This window comes from Lentinula edodes, assembly GCF_021015755.1.
Source record: "Lentinula edodes strain Le(Bin) 0899 ss11 chromosome Unknown C8R40scaffold_3, whole genome shotgun sequence".
Lineage (NCBI taxonomy): Eukaryota > Fungi > Basidiomycota > Agaricomycetes > Agaricales > Omphalotaceae > Lentinula > Lentinula edodes.
The window spans coordinates 1,354,255-1,375,256 of NW_025764309.1; the positions used below are offsets into that span (position 1 = coordinate 1,354,255).

General features: G+C 47.2%; 8 protein-coding genes across 8 annotated transcripts; 5 read left to right on the forward strand and 3 right to left on the reverse strand.

Moving 5' to 3' along the window:
• Positions 1-171: 171 nt before the first annotated feature.
• Positions 172-3,678, reverse strand: C8R40DRAFT_1034503 (P-loop containing nucleoside triphosphate hydrolase protein; the record flags this gene model as incomplete). Its single annotated transcript, XM_046223436.1, has 7 exons — positions 172-524; positions 577-796; positions 858-1,377; positions 1,432-1,660; positions 1,712-2,064; positions 2,120-2,758; positions 2,810-3,678. 7 exons carry the CDS (start codon positions 3,676-3,678, stop codon positions 172-174), a joined length of 3,183 nt encoding a protein of 1,060 aa, XP_046091129.1.
• Positions 3,679-5,189: 1,511 nt separating this feature from the next.
• On the reverse strand, positions 5,190-8,780 carry C8R40DRAFT_1084134 (H+-ATPase subunit). Its single transcript, XM_046227290.1, has 12 exons — positions 8,560-8,780; positions 8,404-8,504; positions 8,022-8,348; positions 7,854-7,972; positions 7,284-7,800; positions 6,946-7,233; positions 6,867-6,886; positions 6,547-6,808; positions 6,000-6,491; positions 5,691-5,948; positions 5,510-5,587; positions 5,190-5,458 (listed from the first exon to the last, which is right to left on the reverse strand). Exons 1-12 carry the CDS (start codon positions 8,585-8,587, stop codon positions 5,414-5,416), a joined length of 2,535 nt encoding a protein of 844 aa, XP_046091130.1. The 5' UTR covers positions 8,588-8,780; the 3' UTR covers positions 5,190-5,413.
• A 2-nt stretch (positions 8,781-8,782) lies between these two features.
• C8R40DRAFT_1084136 (UDP-glucose dehydrogenase) lies at positions 8,783-10,860 on the forward strand. The gene is made up of 7 exons (XM_046227291.1): positions 8,783-8,995; positions 9,051-9,330; positions 9,388-9,678; positions 9,735-10,110; positions 10,169-10,355; positions 10,409-10,605; positions 10,675-10,860. The coding sequence occupies exons 1-7, from the start codon at positions 8,944-8,946 to the stop codon at positions 10,702-10,704; spliced, it is 1,413 nt and encodes a 470-aa protein (XP_046091131.1). The 5' UTR covers positions 8,783-8,943; the 3' UTR covers positions 10,705-10,860.
• Positions 10,861-13,689, forward strand: C8R40DRAFT_1084139 (uncharacterized protein). Its single transcript, XM_046227292.1, has 12 exons — positions 10,861-11,073; positions 11,128-11,189; positions 11,241-11,414; positions 11,465-11,648; positions 11,703-11,791; positions 11,843-11,980; positions 12,036-12,586; positions 12,639-12,744; positions 12,799-12,857; positions 12,914-12,992; positions 13,042-13,355; positions 13,410-13,689. The coding sequence occupies exons 1-12, from the start codon at positions 10,892-10,894 to the stop codon at positions 13,467-13,469; spliced, it is 1,998 nt and encodes a 665-aa protein (XP_046091132.1). The 5' UTR covers positions 10,861-10,891; the 3' UTR covers positions 13,470-13,689.
• A 203-nt stretch (positions 13,690-13,892) lies between these two features.
• On the reverse strand, positions 13,893-15,083 carry C8R40DRAFT_1066161 (uncharacterized protein; the record flags this gene model as incomplete). The annotated part of the gene is made up of 3 exons (XM_046225736.1): positions 13,893-13,912; positions 13,938-14,214; positions 14,253-15,083. 3 exons carry the CDS (start codon positions 15,081-15,083, stop codon positions 13,893-13,895), a joined length of 1,128 nt encoding a protein of 375 aa, XP_046091133.1.
• A 1,215-nt stretch (positions 15,084-16,298) lies between these two features.
• Positions 16,299-18,819, forward strand: C8R40DRAFT_1066162 (mate-domain-containing protein; the record flags this gene model as incomplete). Its single annotated transcript, XM_046225737.1, has 8 exons — positions 16,299-16,593; positions 16,647-16,993; positions 17,055-17,190; positions 17,259-17,564; positions 17,623-17,815; positions 17,868-18,118; positions 18,176-18,308; positions 18,357-18,819. The coding sequence occupies 8 exons, from the start codon at positions 16,299-16,301 to the stop codon at positions 18,817-18,819; spliced, it is 2,124 nt and encodes a 707-aa protein (XP_046091134.1).
• Positions 18,820-19,216: 397 nt separating this feature from the next.
• Positions 19,217-20,269, forward strand: C8R40DRAFT_461935 (uncharacterized protein). Its single transcript, XM_046235137.1, has 3 exons — positions 19,217-19,655; positions 19,715-20,067; positions 20,133-20,269. Exons 1-2 carry the CDS (start codon positions 19,365-19,367, stop codon positions 20,015-20,017), a joined length of 594 nt encoding a protein of 197 aa, XP_046091135.1. The 5' UTR covers positions 19,217-19,364; the 3' UTR covers positions 20,018-20,067; positions 20,133-20,269.
• Positions 20,270-20,456: 187 nt separating this feature from the next.
• Positions 20,457-20,918, forward strand: C8R40DRAFT_1066163 (uncharacterized protein; the record flags this gene model as incomplete). Its single annotated transcript, XM_046225738.1, has 2 exons — positions 20,457-20,529; positions 20,602-20,918. The coding sequence occupies 2 exons, from the start codon at positions 20,457-20,459 to the stop codon at positions 20,916-20,918; spliced, it is 390 nt and encodes a 129-aa protein (XP_046091136.1).
• Positions 20,919-21,002: the final 84 nt, after the last annotated feature.

The window sequence follows — 21,002 nt, forward strand, 5'->3', positions numbered from 1 at the left end:
TCATAGACGCACATATGGACAGACACTAACAGAGGCAGGAAAGGTACACATAAAACATACATGGACAGACTTTAGCATATGCACCAGTGCGTTGGAACACGAAAGGAAGAGAGAAGATTGTTCGATGATGGAGAGGAGAAAAAGGGGCATAGTGAAAGAAATTCTGGATGATCAGAGCTCATCATCTGTGACATCTTCACCCCTCTTCTTCCGTGCCATACGCTCCTTCTTCAGTTTCCGTGCCTCCGATGAAGTAATCTTCTTTGCCTTCTTGTTCTCAATCTTGTTACCCATCGCGTCGTACTGCACGTCTTCCTCACCGTCATTCTTATCGATACGAGGTCCGGAACCCTGGCCTTCAACCCAGTTGTGACCTGAAGCTTCGAGACGACCGTCACGCATCGCCCATACTTCCTTGCAGAGGGATTCGGAGAAGTCTCGGTTGTGGGTGATGACTAGGACACCACCTTCGAATACCTTGAGCGCTTCGATGAGAGCTGCGAGCGACTCTCGGTCCAGGTAGTCTAGAAGGGATATCAAAATGAAGAACAGGATGGTGGGGAAAAAAGCACATACTAGTGGGTTCATCCAAACACATAACGTGAGGGCGACGCCAGGTGGCAGCACCGAGAACAATCTTGACCTTCTGACCACCAGATAGACCTCTCATGGTGTTGTGTGAAACGAACTCGGGCTCGAGACCAAAGTCAGCAAAATGCTTCTCAATCTCCCGACGAACAAGAGGACGGAGGAGACCAAGACGTTGAGCTTCACGGGTGTCAACTTCGATGACTTTCTGTGAACGACCGAAAAAAATCTGATCAGAGACGGGCCGAACCATGGGGACAGGGACATACCTTCTCGAAACCACGCTTGATGAGTTCATCACGAGGCAGCCAGATATTCTCGGACGACGACAAGGCCTTGAAAGAGACCTCATACTCATACGACTGCTTCAACTTCTTCCTTGCCACGATCTCATCAATAAGCCTCTTCTGGCCCTCGATGACAATAACACCTCCCTCCTTCATTTTCTGCGCCTCCTCTTCGGATATTTGTCGGTTGGCTTTTGTCATCTCCTCCAAATCTTCACCAGTCTGATAACGCCATAGCATGTACTCGAGTGGGGTCTTGTCGAGGTGGTTATCGATGTGGTGGAAAGCGTGTTGGGCGACATAGCCAATGACCAAATTGGGGTGTTTCCAGATTTCACCTCCCTTATTGGGCTCCATGTCACCGATGAGAAGCTTAACAAGGGTGGACTTTCCGGAACCGTTGGGTCCGAGTACAGCGACACGAGAGGACAGCGAAACTTGAAGGGTGATGTCGTACAGCTGCTGGACGGGCTGTGTAGGATACTGGAAGCCAACCTTACGCCTTGGGACAAGGTTAGGTCAAGAGAGTGCATGTAACATATTGAGTACGACTCACATCTTCAGCAAACTCTTCTCCTTGGTCTTGACACCCTCAAGAAGAGGAGGGTCAGGGAGCTTGAATTTGTAGTCCTCCGCAGCCTCAAGAGTGTAGTACGACTTGGCCTCCGGTACAGCCTGGACAAACTTCTCGAGGTTACCGCGGTATCTCCTGAGCTTGAAGCGGTTCAAGTGGAGAACGTCGGTAATGGTGTTGTTCAAAAAGCTGGAGTCATGGGAGACAATAACTGCACATGGAAAATGAATAGTCTATCAGTAACAAAAGGAAGATAACATACTGGAGGTGCAAGTGGTGAGGTTGGTCAGATAACTCTCCAACCAGGCGACGTTGACAACATCAAGATGGTTAGTAGGCTCATCAAGCAAGAGGATGTCAGCCTTGAAAAGCATGGCCCGGGCAAGGGCGAGCTTCATCTTCCAACCACCGGAGAGAGAGCCAATCGCCTGTTTCTGACGCTCGTCAGTGAAACCGACAGAGGCTAAAGTCTCAATGACTTCAGCTTCATTGGCCAGGATACGCTTGTCGGAGAGAATGAATGTGAGGACGCTGGTGTCTTCTTCACTACCGTCAATGTCGTGCTCGACGTAGAAGGTCCTGACCTCATCCGGAGATGGGAAACCTTCAACTTGTCTATCAAATAGATTGGTCAAAATGGACATGTTTAAGAGAAGTGAACCATACTAACCCGTTCGTAATAGCACGCATTAGGGTAGACTTTCCGGTACCGTTCTTACCGCACAAGCCGTAACGATGGCCACGCTTAAGACGGAGTGTTGCGGTGTTGAGCAGAATTTTAGCACCATAAGCCAAAGAGAATTGACAGTTACAGAGGTCTTCACCCTCCTCTTCGTCCTCGGGAACCTCTTCGTCACCAGTGTCCTCGGTAGCCGATCGGACGACCCACTCACGAGCAACAGAAATGGGCTCAGGGGTAGATGTAACGAATGCGAGGTAGGGAGCAAGGGTGTCCCACTCGGGAACATCGAAGTTCTTGAGGTTGACAAGATTTGCAGCGAGAGAAGAAGCGTACATGAGAGCAGCGTTCCCAGGCGATGCTTCGCCACCTAACTTCTTGTAGATCGCAGTGAGAGAGTGGGCAAGTTGACCCTCTTCGGCCTGTTTGTGGGCGGGCAGATCAGAGCCGTCGCTGGAAGCGGGAACCTCTCCGACTTGACGGAGGGTAGCGATGGCCTTTCCAACGACGCCACGGGCCTCAGGGTCACCGATGGTGGTCTCGACCTTGATCAAACCTGGGAGAAGCTTGGGAATGAAAGGACGAACAGTGACTGGGGAGTCGACGAGCTTGGACATGTTATCGATGATACTAAGATATAAGTGAGAAACAAGTAATGAAGGTAAGAAATGCGATGCTTACACCGCGACCTTTCGTTTGGTAGAAGTCAACTTCTCGTTGAGACCACGGGAGAGAAGAGGAACCATGAGAGAAAGCGTGGGGGAATCTACTTCAGAAACGAATGTGGTAGCCGAGAGAAGCATAATAGTATTAGGAACTTCCTCGACGGGATTAATAAGAGCTTTGATAAGAGCAGGAATAAAGCGTTCAATATCCTTGTTCGACACTAGAGCAGTGGCCTTTGTGAGCGAATCACGAGCGGCCTTCTTCACGTCCGCCTTGGTGTCCCAGATGGCTTCTGAGAGAACGGGAATGATTTCCGGCATAAGACGTGAAGTCTGGATTGGGGCACTTGCAACGAGCTGGTTCAAAATGACAAGAGAACCAGTCTTAAGTTGCCATTTACCAGCGGTTTTGATTTCATGAAGAAGGGCGGGAAGTATAAGGGCGGTAGCCCAAGGGTTCATAGCAGCAACAAACTCCCTGACGGCTTCGACTGCAGCTGTCCGGACAGCAGGCATTTTGTCGGCGAACGTCTCGAGAAGAGCGGCGTAGATACCAGAATTGACGAAGGTTGGCTCAAGAGCCTTGACAGCTCCATTTTTGGAGAGCGCAAGGACAGCCTCAGCAGCACTTTCACGGGAAGCGGGAGACTTTTTGTCGGCAAGGGCCTTGAGAACAGCATCCTGGAATCCAGCAGACTGAAGAGCAGAAGGACCTTCCTTTGAGGCTACTGCAGCCAGATGGGCCACTGCGGCCTCGCGAGAGGGCTTGTCGGCGACGAAAAGTGCTGAGACATCGACCTGGCCTTCGACAGGTGCGGCGGCAGCTTTTAGTGAAGCAGGTGATGGTATGGAGGGAGAAGTAGCGTTAGCGGTAGCAGCAGGCATTTCTAAAGGTGATATCTATGATGATCGATTAGCAAGAATGAGCACAAAATGAACACAAAACTTGCCTTGGATGATATAGTTGTCAAAAATGTCGATGGATGAAAGTGATTGCAGACAAAGGCTGACAAGGATAAAAAAACGCTCTAATTCTCTAAGTTTGGCAGAAAGATGCCTGGCCAGCAAAGCAAACAATGAGGATCTAGCAACAAACGCAAGATGGCCAGCAAAGAAAAATCATACCTCTACGGGAGCGGGAGAAAAAAAGACTGAAGGGGGAGAAGCCGGTCGACACACATTCCATTTTGTACTATCCTAGTTTGATTTCAAACTCCGACAACAGGTGACTTTTTTTCCAAGTTCTCGCTGCGTCCAGCTGACTCTCTCAATTTAATCCTCAAGCTCCGTATAGTGCCACAAGTGACTTAGAGATCGGAGGAATAATATACCATATACGCACTGGTCGTGAGCTCATCGAAACAGGGTTCAATAATGGTTACAGTATTGGCAGGTTTAGTAACAACGAATGAAGATACTCTGCACATCAATGCTTTCATGAGAAAAGAATCATTCCGCATAACTCTGATTCCACGGGCATATGCAATCTAACGACGTCCAAGTTCCAATGATTCTTCGAGCTCAATGTGGCCCGGACGAGACTGGGAATAGCTGGAAATCTAATTCAAAATTTGCTCTTCAATCACCGCGTTCATTCGACATACCCGCATTGAAGACGACGACCTAGAATTGGTGTCCATTGTTGACTGACTATAAATCGCCGCCCGGGGCAACAAGTACACAGTCACAGTGCACATAAAGTCCAGACCTATTTCGCCGAGACCAGTCGGGAACCAGAATATCTTTCCTCCTTGAATCAACATTATCCTGCTTTGCCTTGAGTGCGTCGCCGTCATCAAGCAGGACCCAGCCCGATTCAATGAGGCCGCTACATTTTGCGAGTTCAATCTTGAATGCCAACACCCTCGCTGAAACAGTCCATTTTCCTACGTGTCGAACATGTTTTTCCAACATGGAAAAGCTAACATCTTCGAAAAACTAGCACATAATCACCGAAGAGCCTCGAGGTCGGCTCGAGGCGTCTTATGTCCAAATCAATCATGATCATCTCCAGCCCTTACCCCAGTTTTCAACAACTTGAACCTATCCTGTGTTTCCCCAGGCTCTTCATTGATCCGGTACGTTCAGATCATCTTTGAACAGCCCTCTAGTAAAATACCGAGACTAGGTCCTGGACGTGCGGGGTTGATACCTGATCATTGTGATAGAAGCGATTGACATCCAGCTTCCTCCAACCTTGTACCGTTCTGCGCGGATGCCTACTGGCTCGAACTGCTTGAAAATCGGATCGACCCGAAAGTTGCTATGAGTGTTTTTGCTTCTCCGGAAAAGGTTTTGAACGGTGGTGACTTTGATCAAACATCCAATGATGTGCTACATAAGTATAATTGCCACTATCGTTACCTATATAACTATCAATTGCTCGTACAGGTACATACCAACCCGATATTGTCAAACAGATGGCAGAGGAACAGCCTGGGAGTATGCGCAACGATGTTTGAGGTAAGAAACGGTTAAATTAGCGTCGTCCATACATATAGTATGTACGTGGCGACATGAAGTTACACCCAAGGTTTTCAGAATTGGCATGTTACTGACTCACTGAGACTTGCCCGCACTTCGATAACCAGAACGATAAGAAACGTAGATTCACACAAATCTATTCTTTGGAATCCGGATTTGCAAAGGTTAGAGGAGTGAAAGCCTGCGAATTCGGTAAGGATATGACATGAATGGAGTTGGGAGCAACACATACATATCCACCACCCTCGAAATGCTTGCTGTTTGCTTCGACCCAGTGTAAACGCAGGGCGTGGAGGAACGCCGATAGGCCCTAAAAGAAGTCCAAGTCAATAAAAACATTCGCCACCAAGCAACATAAGTTCCAAAATCACGCCATGCACTTCGGCAAAAGAAAAGAAGAACAAAACACATACCTCCATGAGACACAAAATGAAAACTGTCAGCACAAACCAGAACACTCCCATCACAATCAATACGATCCACTCAAACACGCCGGTAGGTTCAAGCCATGCCTCAAGCGTCATGGACCACAACACCTCTGAAAGCTGCGCGTGTGCAAGCGATAGGGCCCACAGACGAAGGTACGAAGCTGTGTGGGATATACATCCGAGGCAAAACTCTATGGTGTGGATGACTTGATGGATAACTACTTCACCAAAGTCATGCTGTTCCTAAAACTTGAACATTAAGCTGCAAGCTGATGGGGTTGGCGGAAAACTTACATGTTCTCCGTCATCTCCATCCTCTGCGATAGCTCTTCCGTTACCCTCCTCTTCACCTTCCAACACCTCGTCTGAACTATTCCTATGAATGCCGTTGCCGTCGCCTTCACCAGATATGCTAACATACCCCTGCTCCTTGATTTTATGCATATCCTTCCAGGCGAGATACGGCTTGGTGACCAACAACCACGGGACACAAATCGCTGCTAAAAGTAATAATACGACTTGCACGAAAGGTTGTCCAGCGTATAATTGTTCCGAAGGGTCAACTTTGCCGGGCGACAAGAACATCGAGATGAGCATGTTGAGTAGAGACGGTGGTTGAGTTGTAGCCTTCGACCAATCGACCGACCATTTGTATAGGATGCAAATGACGAGGTAACCAAAGATTGATTGGAGGAAGATCATTTGGGGAATGAAGTTGGCATAAATGTCAATCGGGCGCTTGAATTTGAGGTGGTTCGGGAATTGCAAGCACAAAGCAAAAGTCATCTATTGATAAAAATAGATGAAAAAATGCTCATCCTAAAACTAAAGGAAAACATACGTGAATGACACCAAGGACCACAGACATCTTCATCTTGTACGAGTTTACAAAAACGAGGTTGTTATCAGCGCCATGCCAGCCTGGATCGAGGCCAAACGAATATCTGTGACCGTTGTCAATTCCAACAATCTTGGTGTCGGTAGTATTGCTAGGAAAATCCCAAGCAGAGTGCCATATATGGAGAGACTTTGAGAAGATATCGTTGTACATCAAACCAGTATACATGGAGAATAAACCCATGAGAAGGATGATGTAGCGACCGCTGAACGAAAGAAAAATTTGAGGATGAGTGTGCATTCGAAGTGAGAAATGGAACTGACTAGAAGAATTGACCCATAATCTATGGTAGAAAAGTAAGAGAGAGTCGATTGTCAGCGATATGGCTCATGAAAGACTAACCTCCCCAAGATCTACGCGAGCCAACTTGCGCTCAGCAAGGATCATGTAAAGTGCGGCGACGAAAATGATGAAACCGTGGCCAATATCACCGAACATGACCGCGAACAAGAACGGGAATGTGATGACTGCAAAAAGACCAGGATTGACTTCTTGGTACGACGCGACACCATAGCTGTCCATGATCGTCTGAAACCCCTCAGTAAACTTATTTGTACGGTTGAAGGTGGGTGGGGTTTTTTGAGTACGAAGCTCATGTAAAATGGGAGGCACGCTGGTGCCCGACTCTTCCTAAGGAAACATTAGTGGACAACCGAGAGAGACCGAAATAGACAGCATACTGTAGCATGACGAAGGGCGAGTTGTATCGTCGTGATATCCCTAGTAGGCACCCATCCTTCCGCAATGAGGGTCTTTCTCCTCACATCGAAGTTGAAGAGATTAAGCGTCTCATATATTAGCTTCTCCTTCCTGACGACATCCTGCCAGCTCCTTAAGCTTTCTCCTATTTTTGTCAACTCAGTCCTACGGCTAGAACCTGTATTGTACAGGACATTCTGTAAATCTTCCAGTCGTCCCTCAACTTCGCGTAAAGACTCGGAGCGTTTGTCTGCGTTGGCATCGATAGGATACAATGTAGCACCCATCGATTCAGCGACCTTACGGATCTTAGCTAGGAGAGCGTCACCGTGCGCAAAGATGATGAAAACGTTCTTGCGAGTTTCGTCGCCAGTCACTGGGTCAACGAAAGGTTCGACAATGTCTGTATGATTCATATATAAATTTCCACGCAAGACACGCCAGAGAACTCGCTCAAAAGTTGGAACTCGAACTCGTTCAATGGTGCCAGCGACGAATCTAAGATACAAGAAATAAGGATCACGTCACTAGTGTGACAGCCGAATACTCACTCCAAGTCGAATTGTACACCAGTACCAACTGAATACTGGTTTTCGCGGTCGTCATGCTGAAGCAGCGGGGCGGAAGAGTCATCGAACGAGGTCCTTATGTCGGTCTGGTGATCTTGCGCCTGCATTATATTGAGATAAGAGTCATGCAAGAACAAAAGATAGACGCGCCTTGTCGAAGAATACAGCAGTCTCGCGCAGAACATGGCGAGCTTCAATCAACTCTTTTGTCCTTTCGCTCAGTTTCTGATAACTCTCATTCATCTGAGTAAGACGTTGCTCGTGAGCAGCCAGGGTAACGTCTAACTCGTCCATAGCTTGTGGTGCGCGAGGACCAACTGCAATCAACGGTGCGGAGTCATAGAGAGGACGAATGGGAACGACGTCTTTCTCCTGCTCAATCTGGGTCGAAAAGAAACGCACTCGACGGCCCATTTCGTCGACACGCCGGATCTCGCCTACGAAAGAGCGTTGGAAAGGGTTGACATTAGGGTTCAGCTATGACAAAATGAAGGTAAGTTTTCTAGTTTACCCTGAAGAAATTCAAGCATACATCTTTGAATTGGACATTTCCCAGTTCGCCAAGCTCTGCTACTGCATCATGGGCAACTTCAGTTGGCACGAAGAGCTGTACCAAGCTCATCTGCTCCGATCCTGAATGAAAAGATGAGGTTTGGGGTGTCTGAGAAGCGGCATTTATGTAGCTCACGAAGCAGACTCGGATAGTCGTCAGACATTCCGTGTAAACGTATGAGATAGGATGATAGTTTCCTGGTGTAAAAGGAACGTCGTTATCTGGGGTTCGAAACAGGAAGCAGGCAAGTCGTCACGTGTCAATGTCGGTCGCAGCGACGCAGCCGCGGCAAATCACAAAATAAGCGCTTGAAATCCTTGGTTGTCGGAAATTATAATAATATGTACATAGCTCGTGTTGAAGAAGGAGAGTTTTTCTCTATGGCATAGGTGGTCGCTCTTTTACGCATCGGGCAAACCAACCCGCATTTAATCCACGCTCTGCCATAAACTGTACATAGGAGCAATAATTCCGTAAGTTGTCTAGATCTCAACCTTTAAGTCTTTATCTCCTACCACCATGTCCCCGGTCAAAGTTCAAAAAATCGTCTGCATAGGCGCTGGATACGTCGGTCAGTAAACTCATGAGTTGCTCTTACCGCGTCAGGTCCTTCATAATTCCCCTAGGTGGACCCACATGTGCTGTCATTGCTCAGAAATGTCCTGAAATCATTGTAACCATCGTCGACCTTAACGAAGCAAGGATCAACGCTTGGAATGACGAGCAATATCGACTTCCAATTTACGAACCGGGGCTGGTGGAAGTCGTCCGTTCTTGCCGAGGAAAGAATCTCTTCTTTTCGACCGATGTCGATAAAGGTATTCAGGAGGCCGATCTCATTTTTGTCAGTGTCAACACGCCAACAAAGAAGAGTGGTGTAGGCGCAGGATTTGCTGCAGATCTCAAGTGTGTAACTAAATATATGTCTTCCATCTTCAATAGTCTGAAACGCCTTTGGTACAGCTACGTCGAACTAGCCACGCGCCGGATCGCTGCAGTCGCGACTTCCAACAAGATCGTCGTTGAGAAATCCACTGTACCTTGTCGTACTGCCGAATCTATGCGCACAATTCTCGAAGCTAACGCAAAGCCCAACTGCCGGTTTGACATTCTCTCCAACCCCGAATTCTTGGCTGAAGGAACAGCGATCAAGGACCTTCACAACCCGGACCGTGTCCTCATCGGTTCTCTGCAAACTCCGGAAGGCCTCGCCGCTTGCCAGTCTCTATCGGACGTGTACGCGCACTGGGTTTCGTGAGTCACCAATTTTTGCCGTAGTAACAATGTATTCAAGCTGTCTCTATCTTTAGACGCGATCAAATCCTCACAGTAGGCTTATGGTCCTCGGAACTTTCCAAGCTCGCTGCGAATGCAATGCTCGCCCAACGGATCTCTTCCATCAACGCCCTTTCTGCCATCTGTGAAGCAACCGGAGCGAACATTGACGAGGTCGCTAATGCCGTTGGATATGATTCTCGTATCGGTCCGAAGTTCCTCAAAGCTAGTGTCGGTTTCGGCGGGTCCTGCTTCCAAAAAGATATCCTCAACCTGGTGTATCTCAGCGAAAGCCTGCATCTGCCAGAAGTTGCAGCGTACTGGAGGCAGGTAGTCGAGATGAATGAGCATCAAAAGTCTCGGTTTGCCAAAAGGGTCGTTGATTCGCTCTTCAACACCATCACAAACAAGGTTCGCCTTTGGCCGCTTGTACCCTGCCGCTTTATCCTTACTCACATGAATTCACTAGCGCATCACTGTTCTCGGCTTCGCTTTTAAAGCAGATACCGGGGATACTCGAGAATCTGCCGCCATCTCCCTCATTCGTGATTTTTTGAAAGAGAAGGCTAATGTTAACCTCTACGACCCTCAAGTAGAGGAGCATCAGATTTGGCAGGATCTTGCAGAAGCAAGTCCTAATCTATCGCTCGAAACTAGTATGTGTATCACTATGAACCCCTACGTCCTTCTCTCTCAATCGATCCTCTAGTCAAAAAGCAAGTCAACATTTGTTCTTCCTCTTTAGAGGCATGTAAGGATGCCGAAGCCATTGTCATTGCTACGGAGTGGAAAGAATTCAAAGAGATTGATTGGGAGACGGTATACCAAGGAATGAACAAACCGGCTTTCGTGTTCGATGGCCGACTGCTTGTCGATGAGGACAAACTGACAAAAATTGGTTTCAAGGTGGGCCTTCGTATACCAATTGAATCAATCGTCCTGATTCCATTTCACTGATGCGACGCATTACTCTAGGTCGTTACTATTGGCCGTGGCAGTCTCTGAATGAACCATTTGGGATACCATATGTGTAAAGAATCTCACTTGTTTCTGGTTGTTGTTGCCGTATAAATTAGAACACAGATAATCGGCCTTGCGTATCACTTGCTACATAGGATAGAATTAGGATATATAAAATAGAAGTGTGATGTGGCAGTGCTAGTCAAAGCAAGAGTTACTTCTTGCGCTCATCATGCCTTGTTGGCGATGTAAATCCACCCTCTATTTTTGGCTCTTGGCACTTCCAACGACTTTTGCTATCTGGCCTTTCGAAACCAAGAGGTTTAGTGGGAACTCTCTCCTGAATGCGGGCTCCCTGGGCTTGAATGATCCTGGAAGAGTGGTTGCTTTTGGAGATTTCAACGGCGACCAGTTGTGTGTATCTTGTTTCTTGCACAAAGTGTTTTGTAATGAATGTATCTCCTTAAGCTTAGATGTTCTAATGCTAGGAAATGATCGACGGACACTGTCTGTGTATTTGTGGAACCATGGTGTGCCGAAATGCTCTTTTGAATCGAATACAAATTCATACTGACATCCAGAGGAATACACGTTCCAAAAATCTTCTTCCATAAAACATCCAAGTGATATTTACAATGTAGTACCAGGAGATTATACGCATTCCGGAAAGCTAGACCTCCTTGTAATGAGTGGGAGCTGGGCTTCAGGACCTTTGGATCTCTCTGTATACCCTGCTCGCGCAGATGGGGGTTTTGGTGGGACTTTTGACCTATCACTCTGAGAAATGACTTACTCCGTTTGATAGATGTGAAAAATCCATTCTATATTGAATCCTCTTCCCAATCGCAACCCATACCACTCGACCTCAACGGCGACATGAAGATAGATCTCCTTGGAATGACTGCTTCCTCGCAGCATAATTCAGAAACTTTCCAGACATGGAAGAATGTGTGGAACGCGTCGCAGCCGCACTCTCCGCTATTTGAAGTGTACGTGTTCGATCGCGTCGTCTATCTTCTGGTGGAGCTTCATTTCATCATCAGGGCAGATTCTCCATTTCATGGCTCTCAATGCATCATTTCGAATCCTCATAGTAATGCAGTCGTAGACTTAGATGGAGATTGTCTGGCAGGTACGTTTTCTCTTCGCTATGAAATAATATCTATGAAGTACCTTTCCTCAGATGTATTTCTCGTCTGCGATAATGGCAATGGCATGAAATATTTTCAAATATGGGTTAACAACAAGGACGATGGCTTTTCTCTTGCGCACCAAGGGAGCCTGCCCTCTGGCGTTCAATCCATAACGTTTGCTGACATTGGCGCGTCTCATAAAATCATATGTTCGTCTTAAGTTTAACTGACCAAAACCCTTAGATCGTGACGGCACCATTGATATGGTGTTTACAACCTGTAGCTCTGTTTCTAGCTCCTCTGGTGTAGGCTCTAATTGCTATATCAACATCGCCTTCAACCAGCAACTTCCTCTCTGCGGCACGGCTCAGCCCGCATTCACAAAAGGCATTCGTACATGTAGACCGCCAGACAACCTGTGCGTGGCGGATCCGAATTTCAAATTTGAGTTCTCCGGAGATCCCGATGTCTTTGTCCGCTTTCAAGTTTCTGCTCTATTCCCAGATGTTTCTACCCCTTCTTTACTCGTGCAAGATACGACATCCTCCCCTTCGATACCCGTAGCCATCAAACTAGGAGATGCGAACCTGGACGGATTTCCGGATATGCTTCTCGTCGTATCTACGTCTCAGGGACGGACGCCAAAGATGGTATATTCAGTACCTTGCGCACGCGGAATAATAGGCTGCGATGCAAATGGAAAACGAGGCTGGCAGGCGGTTAAGAAAGGCGTAGAAAGCCTTGAGGAAGTAAAGGATGCAAGGGGCATCTCGTTTGTGGACATGGATGAAGACGTAAGTTGATTTCATTGTCCTAACTTCCTGTCTATTCTCACGTTCTACTCAGGGAACTCTTGATCTCATGGTTCACAGAACTGGCGATAGTGGTCAGGGTAATATTCTGTTCGTTCAAAACAACTTCTACTATGACGCATTCTTCCTCAAAGCTATCGGTACGCTTTAAATAATATAACGGTCTCATTGATAGGAGCAAACTATATCATCAGTATTAAATGGCGCTTGCAACAATGGCTGGTGTTACACTAAAGATGGGCAGAAATACCATGTGCGTTCTATCCATATTTCCAATAGGTCAACGATCGTACTAAATTGCCACTATAGCCATTCGGTGTTAGTTATTCTGGCGCTTCGTACAAATATACCGTGCTTGATTTATCTGGACGTCGTTCAGCTGCTCAAGGTACTCATCCGTCTACTGAACTCAACTTGTTATTCAATTTCAGGGATAGTTGGACAACTCCCTCAAACGTCATATCACGCTTTACAATCGCCGTACTCCTTCTTCGGCCTTGGACGCACTAACAACTATATCGAGAACCTTTTTGTAGGCTCAACCATACATCTAGAAAACCACTATATCAACATGGAGGGAGTCATCCCCAATTCAAAAGTCGTCATTTTACCGTCAGCTACAGAGGGCGAAGCATGGAAGCGTGAACTTTTTCTACGGCCGGGAGATTGGATTCCTTGGGTTACGGTCACCGTTGTAGCAGGAACTGCGTTATTAGCGATCGTTGTCCTTGTTTTGCATCTGAACGAGAAGGTAAGCGGACTTTTGTTCTTCGAGATAAAGAGACTCACGTCTTGCTTGGTGTAGCGAGAGGATGAGTTAGAACGAAGACGAGTCTCGCACCATATCAATTTCGATGCTTTATAATATGTTATCAAAGTCCGCGTACGCTACACACCTCCCTTGTACATGTATACTAGGTATCCCCATCTATCTCTGCGATTTGAAGCCACTTTGCGCAGTGGACGGCTTCGACTGTAAAAGCTTGCCTTGCGAAGCACTTTCTTAATAAAAATGGTATTTCTCTCCGGATCAAGGTTGTTGTGCAGTGTCGCCCTGGGACATCCAGCTGAGGATAGGATAGGATAGGATATAAATTATACTGGCGAGGTCCGTTGCTCGAACAACCAGTTTACCATACTACTGTACATTTACATATGCGTCTATGTCTCCTGTACAGCTATGGAACACACACTCTTATTATGGGGGTCGTAATGTATGCTTGAAGTCATCCTGCCCTCCCTTGGCATTGACGATACACCCTTTCCCAATTCAGTAGTGCATGCTGAATTATGTTGCATAGACAATTTCTGTGGCATAAAATATTTCCAATACCTTGCAGTCGAGCACGTAGACCATCATTATCTGCCAAAGCTGCTTCAAGCTTGGTGGAGACGTCATCGAGCTTGGCCCACAGCTTCCTATTCTCCTCCCGAAGAGTGTCGTTGTGTGAGTTGATGGTGGTGGTGACCTTTTTGAAGGCGTCAGCTATCGACGTTTTTCGGTCCACCCTCACCTCTTCGCGTAGATCCGAAAGCCCTTTGGATATGAGAGATCCTATTCTCGTAAACTCCTTTGTGGCGTATGTGCATACCTCCATGACATCCTTTGGCTGGGGGAGAGTTTTCGAAAACCTTCATAAACCTCTACTTTGTCCTTAAGCGTACGAAATTCCTTGTCCAAGGTCCGCTTCCAATCTACACCGTCCTTTAGCAAATGGTTGTTGCCTTCAAGTGCCTTGATACGCGTCCTAATATCACGTAGGAGAGACGCTGCAGGCACTTTCGGGGAACCTGATCCGTCAGAGATGACAGATTCGTCTACGTGGGCACCCAGTCCAGACACTTCCAGTGCATCTACACGCACTCTCAGCTCCCCGATTTCACCCCGAACCCTTTCTTCGTTCTTGCGTTGTATTTCTACCAGCTCTAATTGATGACCTCCCAGAGCAAGCGTGTTGCGGTTCAGAGCGGACGCCACGACAGCCGTCGACCTCTTCTTCCCCAGTATTTGAACCTTCAATGCGTCAGCAATGGCAGCCTGATCATCTGGAAGACATTCTGACGAGGGTGGTGAGGGGTCGTCGTCGTCGGAAAGGATGGACAAGGATGAGTTGTCGTTGGTCTGCAAGCGAGTGGAGGATCGGCGGTTTGGCATGGGCTTCTTCTGAGGAGAGGTCACTTTCTCCTTTTCGATTGCCTTCTCTTTCCCTTTGAACTTCTCGGCCGTCGCATTTGCTTTAACCTTGTCTTTTGGTTTACTTTTCTCGGTGCTACCCTGTAAACTGTCCTTATCGCTTCGGTCATGTCCCTCGGGCTCCTCCGATGCGGTTTGGTGAGGAGATTTTGCCCGCGAATGGTCATTCGATGTACGATCTCCCAACGTCCAAGAGTTTGGGGATGATTGGTGTTCTGGTGAGGTTGCAGAGTTTTCAGAGTGACTGTTTTGCCTGAGCTCGGCTTCGCCCGTGGATGCAGACATATTAACAAAATCAAGAGAGAGTTCGGATTATAAACGGGGTGTTAAGTTTCGAGGACGCGTTTGCAAAAGCGAGCACGTAGTTCGGTAGCAAGTAGAGTTTGTTTTGGTTTCGAATCCCACGCCGTAACAAGATTCAGTCTGGCACCCGAATTGCCTCGCAGTTTTACGTTCGAGCTCCAGCACGTACACTCCGTGTACAGTTTCTTGAGCACTACTTTGTTTTGTTAAAAATCCAGATCCAAGTCCTTCGAGAACACCGTTGAGGGGGCAAGAATCCAAGCCCTCCTGGGCACCCAGATGATTTTTCGCGAGTAACCAAGCTCTTATGAGCACAAAAGTCCAAGCTCTTCCTGAGCACACAGTCCAAGCTCTTTGTGAGCACTATGATCCCTTCCTGTATGTCCAGTCACCAAGCTCTCCAAGCACTCAGTCACGCAAGTCGAGTCCTACTATTCAAGTCCAGGCTATGAGGCGCAGAATCCACCAAATCCGGGGGTGATCGCTAATCACTCGTTGTCGAAGCGTACTATTTTGCCGGTTGTTGTTGTTATTGACAAGGATGGTTTTACTCTAACACCAGTATCGAAACCCGATATCTCTGTGCACCAGTAGATGTTCTACCGTGAGAGAATCAAAGGATGATGATGGTTACAGAAAGGCTGAGTAGAACATGTTCTTGATACAAATTGGGTAATGGAAGAATATCGGAGGTTGCAGTCTTGCAGATATCAAGTAATTGCCTGCCTGGAAGAAAACTGCTTGCGTCTCGCATGCGCTGATGTCGCCGCCAGTGACAGACGGTGAATCAAGGTACAAGAGAAGGTGAGTATTCTCAACCGACTAAAAGGCGTCGAACCAGCGATGTAGTGAGGGGAGCAAGATATAATGACTCCGAGGATCACGGCAAAAAAAATAACACGGAAATTTCTGGCTTTTGACGGTCACGCAGCGGAACCTAGCGGAGCCGCGTTCAATAAACTGCCTATCCTCGACGGCTTCTTTCTTTCTTTCTCGCCTCCATTGTCGCTTTCTCGTTATTTGAACGATTAACGAAGAATCAGAAAAGCAAATCACTCTCTAACTGAAGAATTTACGATCCATTTTTACGCTCATAGAAGGTAGAATTGACTGGGTACATTATCTATCTCAATAGTAAGCCGCTTTTCTCTCCCGCTACATCGTCGAAACTGACCTTATCACCAAAGGAATCTCTTTATGTCGACGATTGAAACACAACACGGCGCATATCTTGAATCCGAACCTCTTGCTGGAGAATATGCAGTAGAAACGACTCCTCTGCTTAGGCCTAATTCGGATCCCAGTTCAAGTCGTGCAAGGAGTCACTCCAGAGAAACCGGCGACGCTCAAAATTCACAGGAACACCTGCCTACTCTTCCCTTACTCTTGGATCAATTCATTATCCTTCTTAAATCTTCATTGCCTGTATTCGGAACGCATCTTTTAGAATATGCGCTCCTAATAACGAGCGTTCTTGCTGTCGGTCATCTGGGTCAGTCGTTTTTCGCATCTTACATCCTTGAATTTTACTCAACCTGTATCCAGGTAAATTGGAGCTTGCTGCATGTACTCTAGGTTCCATGACCGCAAATGTTACGTCGTTTAGTATCGTCATCGGAATGGGAGGAGCTTTGGATACCGTACTTCCTGGAGTTTGGGGAGCAAGTGCCGGCGCCTCTCATGACTCCGAACCCTTAAAGATAGAATCTGGACGAGATAATACAAAACTCGCTGATTCCCGCCTCTTCGGACTATGGTGTCAACGAATGGGTGTACTATACCTTTTCCTCCTCGTCCCAATGCTTTGTATATGGCTTAACGCTGAAGGGATCCTGGTTTTGTTGCGGCAAGACAAAGAAGTCGCCAGACTAGCTGGTAGATATCTCGCCATGGTAGGTTCCCTTCTTCGAGTTAAAAACCCAATCAGCGTTAGAGCTAAACTTAGTATTTTAGCTTGCTTTTGGCCTTCCAGCATTCTCTTTTAATACGATCGCAAAGCGGTATTTCCAAGCTCAAGGTCTCTTCAGCGTACCCACAAAGATTGGGACAATCGTAGCTGGGGTGAACTTTGTGCTCACAGGATTATTTGGTATGTTTACCTCAACTGTTCTTCTGCTTATTCAAAGCTCTTAGCTTATCATACCCTTCATTATATAGTTTACTACCCACACCCGCTACCCAGGACTCTTGCACCTTATTTACACCTAGGATTCGATGGCGCTCCCCTCGCAACTGCAATCTCATATAATCTAGTTGCGCTGGGAAGCGTATTTTGGGGCTGGAGAATCGAAGTTGCGAGAAGACTGCGCCGTGAAGCTTGGGAAGCCCGGCATGAACGGGTTGCTGATCAAGGTTATTACACTGCACAAATGCCAAGTGAAGGTACTGGCTCTTCGAGTACCGCGGTAAGCTCGAGAAACACTTCGAGAGACGTATCGCCTGCAAAGAGGTCAGTGAGCACAGGTAAGCACCTTCCGAAGCTCGCGCTTTCAAATTCCATTCATGAAAATATTATTGACAGTTCCCGAGTTACACCTGGCCCAGAATCATCGAGACTTGTATCAGAACGAAATGCGACCTGCGTGGCACCCGTTATCCGTGCGCGCGTTACATCCCACGGGTCTTGGGACCCTTCTCACTCTCGGACTTGGTGGTGTAGGCCAGACTGCATCTGAATGGTGGGCTTGGGAGTTAGTTGGCCTTGCTGCCTCACTGTATGTTCGCTGTCCTTCGGTTTCCAGTTTATAATCAATACCTGTCCCGTAGGTTGGGACCTACTGCCCTTGCCGCCCAATCTGTCTTACTTGTATCATGCTCAACAACATATCAAGTCCCATTCTCATTAGGCGTAGCCACGAGTGTCCGGATCGGTCAACTCCTCGGACTTGCACAACCACGACTCGCAAAACTTGCTGCACACGCTGCCATTCTCCTAGGGTTTGCACTTTCTCTAATATTTAGCGTCATTTTCTGGATCTGGCGCAAAGAATGGTCGTATTTATTCAACAATGATGAAGGTGAATCTTCATTGACCACTGGCAAACTCATTTATAATGAACCAACACTGAATATAGATGTCGCTGAAATGGTGGCGAGTATTTTGCCTCTTGTCGCCTTGTTTCAAGTGTTCGATGGAAATGCAGGAATCACCGGTGGAGTTTTGAGGGCCAGAGGAAAACAAGGTACTGGGGCTCTACTCAATTTGAGGTAAGATTCCCTTTAGGAGTTTTGCAATTGTCACTGATGGACCCACAGTGCCTACTACGTACTGGGAGTGCCCCTCGGTGTTTATCTGGCATTCAAAGATATTGGTCTGCCCGAATCCCTCCCTGACCACTCAGTTGTCCACTCACTCAGCAGGCAAATAACGACGATGTTAGCGCCTCAGTCGGCATACCCTCCCACACCCTTACCATCACTTCATTTCCAGCCCCTTTTCAATGGATCAAACGCTGTTTCGCCACTCCAAAATTTGAACCTCGATGATCCGGTGTACCCGTCGTTACCAGAAGCCACTGCTGGTTTGCGAGGGCTCTGGACTGGTTTGACCGTGTCGCTTGTGTACTGTGCAGTCCTCGGGACGATATTATGCTTAATGACTGATTGGGAACACGAGGTGGATAAGGTCAGAGCTAGACTGCGAGCAGAAGAGCGACGGGATCATCAGGAGAATGCGAGGAGCAATTCCAGTGGTGAAACTACTTTTACCGACACATAGTATCCACGTACAATGCAGAGAGAGGATTACTGAGGGTATAAAAATATTTTTGCCACTACATCATTTTATCTAGTGGGAGGATTGATGTATTTCCTGCAGCTTTCCAAAGATTGAAATATGGTAATTATCCAAGCAAGGTGTCCAATAATGCTGGTCAGCTTTCACTAGAATGTGTGCAATGAAAACACTGATGAAAAAATCGAAGAAAAAAATCTATAAGCCACAGGCATGAGTTTGATCGACGACTCTGACAAGCGCAACTGCAGGTCCCAAGTATGCGGCGAGGATTCTGTATCATTTTTTTCACTGTCTCGAAGCAGGCAGTTCCTTGAACCCAGGCAGTGGGGTGCTGCATGTAAACTTGATTTCGATCATCAGCTTTTGAGTTCACGAAATAGAAGATCTTGGCCGCAACTCCGCCAATATATCGTATCGTCTTCAAATTTGTCACAAGCACGCACACATGAAATCGGCTGCCACTTGGACCCGCTTTCTTCGCGCCTACACGCCAACGACCACAACCACAACCAACAGTGTCCAGCAATATGAAACAACATCCAGACTTTGATTGTCGCAGAGGAAAGCAGTCATCGCGAGCAGCTCCCTATGGCACTAGGCGTACTAGTTCTCAGCATGATATGGCCTCGTCTCAATCGTCTCACTCTGATTCCCTACATGAAAAGAATGGAGAACACGGCAGCGCTAAAGTACCTGCTACTGACAACAGCTTGGCATCGTGGGTTACCGATGACATGAAAAAGACATTCAACTCCGTATATAGGAAACACGGCTCGCTGAAGGAGAGACGAGATCTCAATATTAAGTACCACCACGTCGTTCGTGTCGTTCTCTGACATGACAACTACGATTTGAATCACTAAAGTCAGATTAATAGGTATGTCAACAGTGTATAACCAAAAACAAGCCATGCGAAATTCGACCTACCGCCCTCCAATGCGGAAATTGCCCGCCGTACGTCAAATGTACCCGCGTACCAACTCTCAAGAAACTTCGTGTTCTGGATATGATGAACATCTCCGAAGAGCAATATGATTGGCTACTTACTTGGTACAAAAAGACTGCAGAGGAAGAACTTCTCGAGCCTTTAAAGGAATCTCTCAAACTGACTTCCGTGAGAGATCGTGCCTTATTCCTCCGAATTATTTCTTTTACCGACCTTTGTTTCAGGCCAGTGTAACGAGCTCGGCGAGGAATTCCATAATTTCTCCCAGGAATCGTTTGCCCCATGCAAGTTTCTATTTTCCTTCCTCTTTTTCCACTAGGGTCGGTGACTTACGATGATCCAATAATAGACCTCTCTTGCTCCGTTAAACGAGTCTCATTCTTACGAAACCGAAAACTCGACTAACACACAATTCCATAAAATCGGCGACTATACTGATTATAGGACAGTGAATGTCCCTGCCACAAACGATGTAACCCATGGACATTCTTTTCCTCGTGAATACTCTTCGGCTTCAATTACTCCCATTTCCACCCAGCCTTCCCCCGCGTCTTACTCTCAGAATCAGAATCAACGGTTACCCCAGGATAGATTTTTCACTCCAGCCGTTCCTTATTATACACCATCGTTGTCGTATCCTTCTCCGTCCCCTCGCTTACTCGTTCCGACCACTATGTACAGAACCCCTGATTCCTTTTATCAAGATTCCAACGAAGACTCCTGCTCCGCAAGTGCTCAGTCGTCCGGTGAGTTTCTGAAGCCGTCGCTTCATTCGTCTCATCTATACTATGTGCTGAACTATATAATCGCACCTGCAGTAAATCCCAGTCAGTACACTACAGTCACCTGGAGTCGCCATGATCCACGTGCGTACCCAACAATGAGTGAACCAACTCAATCGTCGATAACTTACGATGAAAGGGCACCTTACATGACAAATCGCCAGACTTGCGTGGACGCCGAATTTGGTGGATATGACCGTGTGTCGAAGAGCGCCCCAGATTCTTTGCACTACCCTACTTACCCTGCGCATGTAGCTGGGTATATTCATTATTCCTCTCCTGGTGATACGCTCCCTGGCTCGGACAAAGGACTCCCTGAGGGTTCAACGCCTTCTCCCCAATTCCGGAGTTGAAATGAGAATCAAGCTTGGATCGGTGGCCGAACTTGTCTGCTTCATGGCCGTCAGGCGCAGGGAGGCCCGGGCATCCCTTACCAA

Bases quoted from the DNA above. Each gene is read 5' to 3' on its own strand.
- C8R40DRAFT_1084134 (XM_046227290.1), bottom strand. From the start codon at position 8,587: ATGTCTGACGACTATCCGAGTCTGCTTC. The intron at 8,505-8,559 runs GTGAGCTACATA...CTTTTCATTCAG, and splicing joins CGACTATCCGAGTCTGCTTC to GATCGGAGCAGATGAGCTTG. The intron at 6,809-6,866 runs GTCAGTTCCATT...TCTTTCGTTCAG, and splicing joins ATTATGGGTCAATTCTTCTA to CGGTCGCTACATCATCCTTC.
- C8R40DRAFT_1084136 (XM_046227291.1), top strand. From the start codon at position 8,944: ATGTCCCCGGTCAAAGTTCAAAAAATCGTCTGCATAGGCGCTGGATAC. The intron at 9,679-9,734 runs GTGAGTCACCAA...CTCTATCTTTAG, and splicing joins GTGTACGCGCACTGGGTTTC to ACGCGATCAAATCCTCACAG. The intron at 10,111-10,168 runs GTTCGCCTTTGG...TGAATTCACTAG, and splicing joins TCAACACCATCACAAACAAG to CGCATCACTGTTCTCGGCTT.
- C8R40DRAFT_1084139 (XM_046227292.1), top strand. From the start codon at position 10,892: ATGCCTTGTTGGCGATGTAAATCCACCCTCTATTTTTGGCTCTTGGCA. The intron at 11,190-11,240 runs GTGTGCCGAAAT...ACTGACATCCAG, and splicing joins TGTGTATTTGTGGAACCATG to AGGAATACACGTTCCAAAAA. The intron at 11,649-11,702 runs GTACGTGTTCGA...TTTCATCATCAG, and splicing joins CACTCTCCGCTATTTGAAGT to GGCAGATTCTCCATTTCATG.
- C8R40DRAFT_461935 (XM_046235137.1), top strand. From the start codon at position 19,365: ATGAAACAACATCCAGACTTTGATTGTCGCAGAGGAAAGCAGTCATCG. The intron at 19,656-19,714 runs GTTCGTGTCGTT...TCAGATTAATAG, and splicing joins ATATTAAGTACCACCACGTC to GTATGTCAACAGTGTATAAC.